General features: G+C 44.1%; 1 protein-coding gene across 6 annotated transcripts in view; it reads left to right on the top strand.

The window, feature by feature from the left end:
- The window catches only part of LOC142470139 (anoctamin-10-like), an 80,223-nt gene that overhangs the window by 41,197 nt on the left and 26,903 nt on the right, over nucleotides 1-12,123 (top strand). For all 6 annotated transcript variants that reach the window (XR_012789180.1, XM_075577094.1, XM_075577093.1 and 3 more), the window contains 2 exons: nucleotides 1,801-1,856; nucleotides 8,788-8,862. Coding sequence is in view for 5 of the 6 variants with exons in the window: in XM_075577094.1 (XP_075433209.1) it covers nucleotides 1,801-1,856; nucleotides 8,788-8,862 (131 nt within the window). In the remaining variant the exon portion in view is untranslated. The remainder of the gene's footprint in view (nucleotides 1-1,800; nucleotides 1,857-8,787; nucleotides 8,863-12,123) is intronic.

Below are 12,123 nucleotides of genomic sequence, written 5' to 3' on the forward strand. Positions count from 1 at the left end.
AATTGTTTGTTCTTGTATATCGCTGTTAGTTTTTACGTAGCGCTTTACAGAGACATTTTTTGCAGACCATACCCCGTGGAGCTTACAATCTATGTTTTTGGTGCCTGAGGCACAGGGAGATAAAGTGACTTGCCCAAGGTCACAATGAGCCGACACCGGGAATTGAACCAGGTCCCCCTGCTTCAAACGCAGTGCCAGTCAGTCTTTACTCGCTGATCCACGCCTTCTCCCTTGTTGTATATATATCCCCTCAAACCTTCCTCCAAATGAATAAAATGATAAAAGAGCACACCTGAGGTACCCTGTGCTAATAACAATGCAAAATATACTTAAATTAATCCCATCCCACACTTCCTGAAAGAATTTCCATACCAACTATATAGAGTTGATAAGCCTAAGGCATCTAAAGATTGGAATCGTGTCAGACCCAACAGAATTAGAAGCCACAACCACTGTTTTTCTAGGCAGCAGCTCTAGCAGTGTGAGCTAAACCAGCTGACATATAGCAGTGCACTACTGTAATATGTCCGATAGCATATGACCAAGGGAGGCCTATTATTTTATTGTAACCTTGAAACGACTTCAAGAGCAAAGTAATAATATGTACTGAGGGCTATGAGTTCCTGAGGCCAGGTGAGATTAAATAAAACACATGTTTTCTGACACACACACACACACACACAAGTAAAACCAATGTGAAGCACAGCAAATAAGGCAGATGCAGAGAGAAAGTAATATAACAAAGTGAGCTGGTTACTTGAGTTAGTACTTCTAATCTTATAAAGGATAAACACAGTGGGCCATATTTCCTAAGCAGAGTTCTGCTATAATGCACCCTCGATGCTGGAATACATTAGTCTATTTAAATGTATTCCCGCGCCAGAATGTGTCCCATGTTAGAAGACTGCTTATTAGATACTGTATGCTTCTCTATCCCAGAAGAGGGTAACATGCTGTGTACAGGGATGAGCACTCAATGGGAAGTAGAGCTCAAAACTAAGTGTACTGTGACAGTGGTGCTATCCCTCTGCTGGTATAGCTCACGCTACAAGGGCTGTTGCCCTGAATAAACAGAGGTTGTGTGGGTTGAATTTCTGATCCTGGTTGGTTCTCATAAGGTGCCTTAGACTTGTCAACCCAATAACACTTTGTGCACTGTGGGAAGCCAGCGGAATCGCTTCCTGCATCTTGTTTATTTTAAAATCGTATATTCAACTCGGTATGTGTCTGGCACAGTGAATATTTATGTGCCTGTTCTGTTATACCGTAGCCACCTTTGTGCATATATAATAATAATAACATGTTCTTGTATAGCGCTGCTAGTTTTACGTAGCGCGTTACAGAGACATTTTTGCAGGCACAAGTCTGTGCCCCATGGAACTTACAATCTATCTTTTGGTGCCTGAGGCACAGGGGGATAAAGTGACTTGCCCAAGGTCACAAGGAGCCAACAACGGGAATTGAACCAGGTTCCCCTGCTTCAAACTCAGTGCCAGTCATTGTCGTTACTCACTGAGCCGCTCCTTCTCCAATATCCATCATGTAGCATCAAAATGAGCTCTCATACAGTACCTGTCGTCGCTCCCTCCCCCTGGCTTCCTTTAAAAGCAGACCACAGACCACTGGTTGAAAGTTTAATGTTTCACACCTCTTTGCATATCATTAATGGCCATTAAAGTGGACTGGCCCTGGGGATTGTCCTCAAAAGTACAATAAACTTATACTGGGGTCAGAAAAACAAGCTTGCAAATTGCATAACAAATGGCGTTGCTAACTACAGTTTCCCTCTTACCTCTATAGAGAATCATAGAGCCGAGTCATCATTTCAAAACCACCTCACCATCAAAGTGCTTGTGGTAAGATATTGTCTTTACATTTCAAATCTGATTTATTTTGTCTATAATACTGCAGGTTTGATTCTTTGACACAATGTTGAGAACATCAGTCCCTTTAGGAACAATATCCAGAATTACTGTATGTTATATTAGCAGAAAAAGTGTCAGGGACCCTAGGAACACCCACCCCCGACTATACATTTACATTTACTGCTTATTATATGGGCACAATTTTAATCCTAATATTTTATCAAGCATGTTAGTACACAAAGTTATTGCAATTTAATATTTTTCTGCTAAATACGGCAGTATTTAGGGAATAAAACATTACATACTAAATACAGTTCAGTTTAAAATCTGCAATATAGAGTAAGTGTGTATGTGAATTTGGACATACAGTAATACAGTGTAATGGGTACATGTGCTACTTATTGTGGTTACAATAGCACTGAAACACTTGCTCTCTTTTAAGAGGCAGCCGTGGAGGAGGCCATTAAGGCACTTCATGCCTCTGTGGCTTCCAATAACCCCTGGGATGCCACACCCTCTACTGCTATGCCTGCATCCATTCCCCAACGTGCCCCCAATCAATATGGCACAGTCAGCACCACCTTCAGGTCCCACCATAGAGGGTGAAATGGACTCTCCTCTGACACCAAGTGGGAGGTCCATTCAAATCAAGCAGAGGAGGGTGGGGATAACAAACCCCTCAGCCAGGAGGCGCCCGGGGATGAACCAGTCATCCCCACCAGGGAACTCACACGTTTCCTGGAGAACATCCTCTATGGACATAAAGAAAAGAAGGGGCCGTTGGCCCTCGAGAAGTGGGGAGATATCTCTTTTATCCTTCGCTCTCTCCAGGTGAGCATGAGGGCTAACCACAGGGCCAACAATTCTGGGAGCTTGGGGCATCTCTGAGCCTGTAAATTCATAAACCAGCTGCGAGAGTAGCAGGCCTCAAGAGGAATAACCTCTGTGGCTGGGACAGGCAGCACTCCTGACATGCAAAAATAATGACTTTGCACATCAGCACGCTCAATTTAACGGCTGTACGGACGGTCTCCACAGGTTCTAGGTACTCTCCTATCTGCTGAAGGGAGTGCACTCTGTAAGTTTCTTGCAGGAGACTCATACCATTCCAGAGGCTGAACCAGCTGGCACCTGGAATGGCGAGGCAGGGTCTTTTTCAGCCACCTCAGTTCATCATCATGTGGGGTTGTGATCCTGTTCTCCGAGTCCTTCCAGCCGGAGCTGCTGTTTGTCAAGGCTGTTAGCCCAGGTCGTCTATTCCACCTCCGGGTCCATCATCTGGACTACACGTTTAACCTAATGAACGTGTATCTTAAGATAAACAGGCCAGAGAGAGTGAGGTTCTTTGCCGGGCTGTCAACATACCTGGAGACGGTCGATGCAGATGAGTGTGTGGCACTCGGGATGACGTCAATTTCACCTTCGAGGTTCTGGACAAAGTCGGGACAGAGTCAAACCCCTTCTCCGTGTCGGTCTTGCAGGAGCTCATCACCCGCTTCTCCTTAGTCGACGTCTGGCGGGAACAACAGCCAGGGACATCAGTTCCTTACACGTACGTTAGGCTGTGGAATGATCTGGTGTCCCACTCCTGGATAGATGGCTTTATATATCTAACCACCTCATGTCGTGAGCCCGGTCCAGTGCCATTAGGTTGGCACCGTTCACGAACCACAACTGTGCGTCCATTACCGTGGTGCTCATACCATCCTTGCCCGTGGCTGCCTATTTGCACTTCAACAACTCCTTGTTGGAGGACCAGGGCATGGCAACGTTGGTTCGGGAGTTCTGGACAGCCTGGAGAGGTTGCAATGATGTTGTAAAGTCATCAGTGGTGGAATGTGGGCAAGGTGCACTTGCTCCTTTTGTGTCAGGAGTATGCCAAGGGTGCAAGCAGACAGCGCGACGCTGGGATCGAGGTGCTCCAGGGGGAGATGCTCAATCTGAGAAGTGGCTACCTGCGTGAGGGAACCAAGCCCTGCAGCGTGAATACTTAGAGAGGAAGTGCGCCATCTGTTCCATCAGCTAGAACAGCACAAGGCTCAGGGGGCGTATGTGCGATCTCGTCTCCTTTTTCTTCAGGAGGTGGATCTTCTAAGAGCTGAAGAAAAAGAGGGGCAATCAAAGGCATATCACCTGCCTCCTAGCCGATGACTTTTCCTGTCTGATGGATCCGGAGAGCTTCGATCCAGATGCCTGTAGGGTGCTATGGGATTGGCTTGCCATAGTCAGCGATGGCAACAGAGAGAGGCTAGATAAGCCTCTTACTCTAGCTGAGCTCTCTGACGTCCTTTGTCTCATGCCCTTCGGTAAATCTCTCTGGCTAGACGTACTGGCCATAGAGTTCTTCCGATCCATCTGGGAGACTCTGAGCCCTGATTTCCAACAGATCCTCAAGGAAGCTTTTGAAGCCAGTGAGATGCACCTGTCTTGTAGACGGGCTGTGCTGACTTTGCTGCCCAAGAAGGGGAATCTCCGCCAAATCAAAAACTGGCGACCGGTCTCGTTGCTATGCATGGACTATAAGATCGTGGCCAAAGCCATCTCGCTGAGACTCAAGTCCGTGCTGGCAGAGGTGATTCACCCCGACCAGTCCTATACCATCCCGGACCTGACAATATGTGATAATATCTTTCTCGTCCGGGATTTGCTGCACTACTCTTGCAGGACTGGTCTGTCTCTCGCCTTTCTCTCCCTATATCAAGAGATGGCGATTGACAAGGTGGATCACCAATACCTCATTGCCACTCTACATGCGTACAGTTGTGGCCCACGATTTGTGGGCTAGCTGAAATTGCTGTATGCCTCTGCAGAGTGTTTGATTAAGATCAATTGGTCCCTGATCACACCCTTGGCGTTTGGTAGAAGAGTGCGCCACGGTTGCCCCTTATCTGGTGAACTCTACGCGCTAGCCATTGAACTTTTTCTTTGTGTATTGAGGAGAAGGCTCACCGGGCAAATGCTAAGAGAACCAGATATGCGGGTAGTCCTTTCAGCCTATGCTGACAACATATTTGTGGCCGAGGACCTAGTTGATCTGGAGGGGGCACAAGTGTGCCATGAGGTCTATAGTGCGGCCTCTTCAGCTCGGATCAACTGGTCCAAATGCTCAGGCTTTTTAGAGGGTTCCATACAGGTAGACTCCTTACCTCCCACATTCTGTAATATCTCATGGGCGGCAGATGCAATCAAGTTTTTGGGAGTCTACTTGTCCACTGCGGAGCACCGAGTCCCAGAGAATTGGACAGAGTAAGAGGAATGTGTCCTTGCTCATCTGGAGTCGTGGGCGTATCTGTCAAAAATGCTTTCCCTCAGGAGAAGGACTCTGGTGATCAACCAGGTGGTGGCCTCTCAGCTGATGCACCGGCTGATCACCCTGCGTCCGACTCCTGAATTTATCACCAAAATCCAGAGGAAGTTGCTGGACTTTCTCGGGATGGGAAAGCATTGGGTCTCTGCAGTTGTGCCTCTCTCTGGGAAAGGGCGAACAGGGAGTTGTGTGTGTGCTCCCAGGTGCACACCTTCTGCCTCTAATATAAGAAAAAGGGGGATATAGTAGCGCAAACCAAATTCAGCTTCCTTCGTCAGCTGCACAAAAACTTTCACAGCGCAGGGAACTTTCCAAGGTTTATGAAAAAAAGACCTGCTGCTCGCCGTCTATTGCAACTTGCGGTCCTTTGGAGGTAATCCCTGCAGTTTCAGTGCCATGTCTCTACCTACCGAACACATCCTGAGCTGCTTACTTGGAGGTACTCCGGAGTCTTAAGCGGAGGAAACGCCGGTCGTCTGGAGGAAATTCCCTGCAGTTCTATCATCTGCATCTCTGCTATCGGACGCGTCCTGGACCATGTACCCAGAGACACGTCGGAGTCCACAGCGGAGGAAGAGCCAGCACTTACCCAGCACCTGCAGGACCGATCACGAGGAAGGTGGTACTTAGTTTGCACTTTTTACCTTTGTTACACATCCTTCGCCAGCTGCGCAATATGGGGTACGACCGGCAACTGATTCTTATCAAGCCTGAGCGGTTTGGGAGAGACCTCTCGGTGTTACCGGCATACTACCAGGAAACCCTCAAGGCATGGAGCATGGTGTCCATGTCTAGGCAAGGAGTAGCTGTTGGGGAGGACCTCCTAACTGAGCCCCGGCTGTATAATCCATCGAGGGTTACACAGATGTTGGAGTCCCCCTGCATCATACACCGCTTTTGCCAAGCACAGATGAACCGAGTCGGGGATCTCCTGGACCACGAACGGGAGGTGGTTGTACTCTCTCATGCTCCATTCTGTGCACTACTTCGTCCTCGTCACCTGCCCTGGTACCATCTGGAGGCAGGTACTACCAACAAACGAGGGTGACAGTTCCCGGTGGAGGGAACTCTATGCAGAGTTAGTTCCCCGCTCCACCAGGGATCTGAGTTGGAGAATCCTCCATATTGCACAGAGCACGGAGGAGTACCTCACCCACTTCACGACTCCCTAGCCGCATGCCCATTTTGCGATCCAAGGGAGTCTGTGTTTCACATTTATTTTAGTTTCACCAGGCTGCAGCCCCTCTTACACTCTTGAGGGGCCACCTCCTTCAGTTCTGGTTGCATTTCTCCCCTCATATTTTTAATTTTGGGCGCCCTGTATCCCGGAACAATAGGTCCAGGGACAACCTATCCAACCTGCTCCTGGTATTAGCCAAGCTGTCTATATATAAATCCAGGAAGCAGCGTTAGGCTGGGGAGGTATCCCTTACCTGCCAGGCTCTGTGCCGGGTGCTGGTGCGCTCCCGTATCCGAGCAGAGTACACCCACGCTGTGGCCACTGGGCAGGTACCTGCATTTACCTCCCAGTGGGCCTTAAGCAGGGTGCTCTGCTCAGTATCCCCCCTCTGGTTTCTTTTCAATTACACCTCCTCCTTTAGTGCACTTTATTTTTACTTATAGTGGACTGGCTTCAGTTTTATTTTCATTCAGTTTTAAAACCTTTATTTTTCTGGCTGGTCTGTAACCAACCTGATGCCGTATTTCACTAATTGGCCGGATTTGCCAGCCAATCAGTACATTTAAAAAAAAAAATAGACCTAGTAGTGACAGCATTGAAGTGTGGCAAACTGCTTTTAAAGTGTCCATTAGAAGTGCATTGGGATGCTGTGCTATTCTGTAAGCCCTTTTCTAATGTCCAATCCATGTCTAAAAGGCTTTTTTAGAAGCGGTTTCACTCCGGCACTGCCAATCCGATCGGTATGTAAAAAAAGCCTCAAACTTGCAATTTTTTTACTAAAACTGCTATTCTAGTAGCTCCGTTATGCAAACCACTTGCTATTGTCAGTTACTGTACATCCAGAGCCTGAAATATTTGTTTAGCTGAGAGAGAACCACCCATAATTCAGACTGGGGATGGAGTTAGCACCACCTCATTCCGCTTCCAAAGGACGCACAATCTGGACGGCTTGTCACTTTTTATAGACGCAGTTTAGAAGATGGGATTTACAATAGAGAATAGGGTTTTTCTCACATTCCATGCCGCTACGTCTGAATAATGTCTCAGTCTCTGTTATGGGTGCTCAATCGAAATCCTTCCTTTGACCCTTGCCCTCTTTCTTCGTTGTTCCTTTTCACAGGCTGGGTGATGAACCTACAATTCACAAGTTCTAACTTAATAAGTGGAAGCATAATGCCGCACACAAAGGGTTCTGAGAAATGACAAAGTTCAGCGCAACGTCATTATTTTGTTGCAGCCCGCTCTAAACTATACCTGCGACAGACCGCGTCTTTGTATAAATATTGCTGGTGCCATTTTTGGAGATTTCTGCGTCTCTCTGAGACGTGATGATGGATTAATGGAGCAAACCTATTTATTGTTTCTTGATGGCCTTCCCCGTTCGTTTTCTCCGTCATCTTAGAGGTGGCATAAGTAAATGTTTTTATTATTGCAGAATACTAGTGCAGCATGAACTAAATAAAGAAACGGTAGAAATATACTTCATAACTATGTCACATTTCAGACAGAAATAAATACTAATTTGTTGACCCAACTTGATACAGTACATAGAGCTCAAATGACAGAATCCCTCCCTTCTATTACATGGAACACAGAAAAGAACATAACATCACAGAGATCAGGGGACACAAAACACTTCTTTATAAACTGGCAAGCTCAAATATTGCTTTATTGTGCTCCCTTATTATTACAAAATGTACACTCCTGTGGTAAAAAGGAGACAATAATATAGCAGAATATTACTTTTATTCTTCATTCTACATGGACGGTTTCCAAATTTGTTCTCTTCCTAATTTAATTGGATATTAGTTTTGCCGACTTTGGCCAATCTCATATTACTAATTAAAACAAAGTGTGGCCTATTTAAGAATGGAAGTTGTTAAATATCGGGTTTGTTAGCATACATTTGGTGTACAGAAGGACATTAAAGTTCTCTTGAACAAAATCTGTCATCTACTAAACTTGTTATTGCAAATAATCTGCTATTGCGCTATTTAATATCATTCCCCAACGAAATCAGATCTTGAGGTTCTGTTTTGCATTCCATTCAATTTGTATTAAAGCAAACAACGGTAGTTTAGGTTTACAATACTGAACAGAAATGTGATCTTTATATATATATATTTTTTTCTGTATAGTTTTATACAATTGATTAACTACAGGATAAATTGAATGTGCTTGTGCAGGAGTGGCCAACTCCAGTCCTGAAGGGACACCAACAGGCCAGGTTTTCAGGATATCCCTGCTTCAGCACAGGTGGCTCAATCAGTGGCACAGTCAGAATGGCTGCACCAGTTGTGCTGGAGCAAGGATATCCTAAAAACCTGCCCTGTTGGTGGCCCTTGAGGAATAGAGTTGGCCGCCCCTGCACTAACGCACAAGGATAGGGATCAATGCCAACAATTCCAAAGGTAAACCGTTTTATTTTTTCCTAGTTCCGTTTTGTCAACTGTTTTGGGCTCCTGTTTTATATCACATTCTTCCTGCAAGACCTGCAGTTCCTCAAAAAGGTGAGATTACTTTTAACTCCTTTGCACTGACAGCGCCTACATTTCATTTGTCTGTACCGTATCTTCAGTAACTTTTCTGGTGTAATAAAATCTAAAATGCCATGTTTAGTCTGGGTTAGCTGTTTCATTTGCCTTTCTTGTTTTGTGTAGTCAAGTTTGTTACACCATTATGAAATAGGAACTACAGCAAGACAAATAAACCCAGTTATGGGCACTCGATGCCCCTGATTGTACACTATGTGTTATGACATAGTTAAAAACTCATTTATTAATCTAAATCCTCTAAAATAATGGTGGTTAAAAAGCAACGACGCAGAATTGGATTCCCCAATCGCCCTTGTAGTTGTTAAAATCTATATAATAGTGAAGGAGTAGGGTACTATAATGTTCAATCCCCTTTGGTATAATAACCAGTTATTACTAATCTAATATCCCGTCAACACGAATAGGGATAAGAGTGTGTTAACACCAATATATACGTAAGGGGTTAATAGACCCGGTAGAGTAGTATCGAGTTAGAGTAATCTAGATAGTTAGACAAATCAATACTGTATGTAAATGTTTAATTGATATTAAACCAGCTGAATCTTACAGTTAGTCTGAGTCCTCGTGATATAATCATATCCATGAAATCTATTTTTTTTTACTGTATTCCAGGGTCAAAACTTAACAATTAACTACTGTTAAGCACATATATATACTACTCTATGGAAAATCACAATTGAATCTCCCTATCTGGCTATTCAATAAATAAGATAACCTAAGGATGGAGCAAAGAATGTTCTAACCTTTTTAAATGTAATGATGATCTATCAATTCTAAGCTGGGAGATGTGTGCCAGATACCTGAAAGAAACCATAATTGTTAACATCAATAGGAACAATACAGTAGGTTCTAAGGGAAGGATCAGGCACACAATGAGTTCATTTGTTATGCAACCTGTTGGAACACAGCATTAAAAAGCTCAGGATGGGACTGGGAACCCCTCCCCCCCTCGCCCCCCCACTATGCCTTGAGAAAGCGTGGCTACACGCGAAACGCACGCGTCGGCGGTACATGCACGAGCAGGGGATCCAACGGGATAGCGCTAGGTGGAGAGATGGACTCACCAGCGCTCCTCTGCTCATAGAAAGACTCGGCAAAATAGCCTGCAGGCAAGCCAAGCAACATAGGGGGTGTTTTAAAACACTGGCTAAAGATAGGAGTTCCTTTGAGTTCACACACTAACATGCTGAATGTGACTATTTGATGTATGCAAGTTTACACCTAGACCCCACCAATTCCAACATTAGAAAATATATCTGTGCCAGGCAGGCACTATAATTTATTGGTGGTTAAGGTATCAAATACAGTATGCTGATTACCAATGAGGGGAATTGAGTGCCCATAACTGGCGTTACTTGTCTTGTTGTAGTTCCTTGTATACCCCTCTACCCATAGGAGCACCTTCCCCTCCCTCACTACTCACACATTTATTCAATGCAGAGCAGGAGTCTCTCTGTTGTTCTGCATCATTATGAAAAAATAAGAATTTGTACATTATGTTTCAATAATATATATTTTCATACACTTAAACTCATAGATAAGGTATCACATAGAAATAATATGGGATTTACAGTAGCTGTTTGTTCTATTTTAGGAGTGTACTGTATGACATGCCATTACTGTATGTAAATTCTAATTGTAAACCAGTATATTACATGAAACAGGAAAGCAATATTGGAATGTTACATGTAACGATTTTTCGGAAAGTCTTAGGTGTGAGCAAGGTCTATTAGGGAGTAGTGTGAAGAGCATTGTGTTCAGCACCCAGGTAAAATGCAGCAGATGTTACTCGTGCAAATGTAAAAATAATGAGGTTTGGCATGTAATGAAAGAGGGTGGGAAAGATTGTATGGCATTAGATGGTACTCAAATCATTCCAAATGAATCAGGGAAAACGAGAAGGAATTTTGCACCCAATATTTACTAAGGTGAAAAGAGCAACAATCCATTGGTGGGTTTGATGAATTGTTAGAGACCATAAAAAGAGGTGAAAAGGTACTGAAAAGCTCGCAAAATATAACCATCACGGATATGCAATCATCAATTATTGGGGAATTTGAGAAGAAAGGTAAATAGCCTCAAAGTCTGACAAAATTGTTGAGGAAATTAATTTTAGAAGGGGATAGATGATTGTCGCAAGTAGAGATGAGCAGCATTTTTTGTATTTTTATTACATATGATTGAAGCTGGGGGTCTCCGGAGCTAATATTAATGTGTGTCAGCTCTGGAGATACCCGGCTTCAATTCGATGTTGTAAGAATACATTTTCTCCATCAGAGTCATATTGCGGATCCCATCTCGCGAGATCAGCATGTGCGAGTTGGAGCTGCAATGGGAGAAACCTGAATAGCTCGATTTGTTTTAAAAAAAATGCCAGTTTTAGCATTTTTTGAGCTAGTGCTCTGTTTTTCTGAGCGGGAGCGCGACCAATCGGCAACAAGTAGGTTTCGAGCGAGTTTGGCATGTTATCGGAGCTTTCTGAATAGCTACACATGTAAACTTGCTCAAAGTGCTCAAAACTGTCGATAACTCATGTATCAAAGCTACTTGAATAGTCCCCATAATCTGAAGCGATTATAAAGAGTAAGAAATACAATTGAAAATAAAAGTTATTGTCACCAATAATAAAAAAAACGGGGGAAGTGCAAAATATATAAGTATACTGTATACATATTTCTGAAACACTACTCATGGAGTCTGAGCATGTACTGTATATACATTTACATTGATTTACCTATTAGAATGTGATGTGTGATTTGTTACCGTGGTTATCAAATTCATTTTAATTTTTAACATTTCATTTATCTGAAATGTTTCGAGCAAATGATCTGAACATGTAGTAAAAGTGGCAAAATAACACATTTAGGGCCTCATTCAGAGAAGGTTGATAAAAATTATCGCCAGGGCATTTAAAATTACTGTTTTTTGGGCTTTGCCTTTCACGGTATTCAGAAAGGCTCGATTACCAGTGATAGCAAAATTCCCAAAACGGGCGAGTTGCTGCCAGCGAGAGTATCGAGCCTCTGAAAAGGCCTAAACCGGCGATTCATTTCTGCTGCTGAGAGAGCGGCTCTGAGAGAGCCGTCTCTCACAGCGGAAATGTCGCCCGAAAATTATTTATTTAAATATACATTTCTTTCATAGTGTAGATGTGCAGGGAGTCTCCGGAGCTGAACCACGTTGGTTTTGTGTCTGTGGACCCCCTGCTTCCCGAGA

This window comes from Ascaphus truei, chromosome 19 (assembly GCF_040206685.1).
Source record: "Ascaphus truei isolate aAscTru1 chromosome 19, aAscTru1.hap1, whole genome shotgun sequence".
NCBI classification, from domain to species: Eukaryota; Metazoa; Chordata; class Amphibia; order Anura; family Ascaphidae; genus Ascaphus; species Ascaphus truei.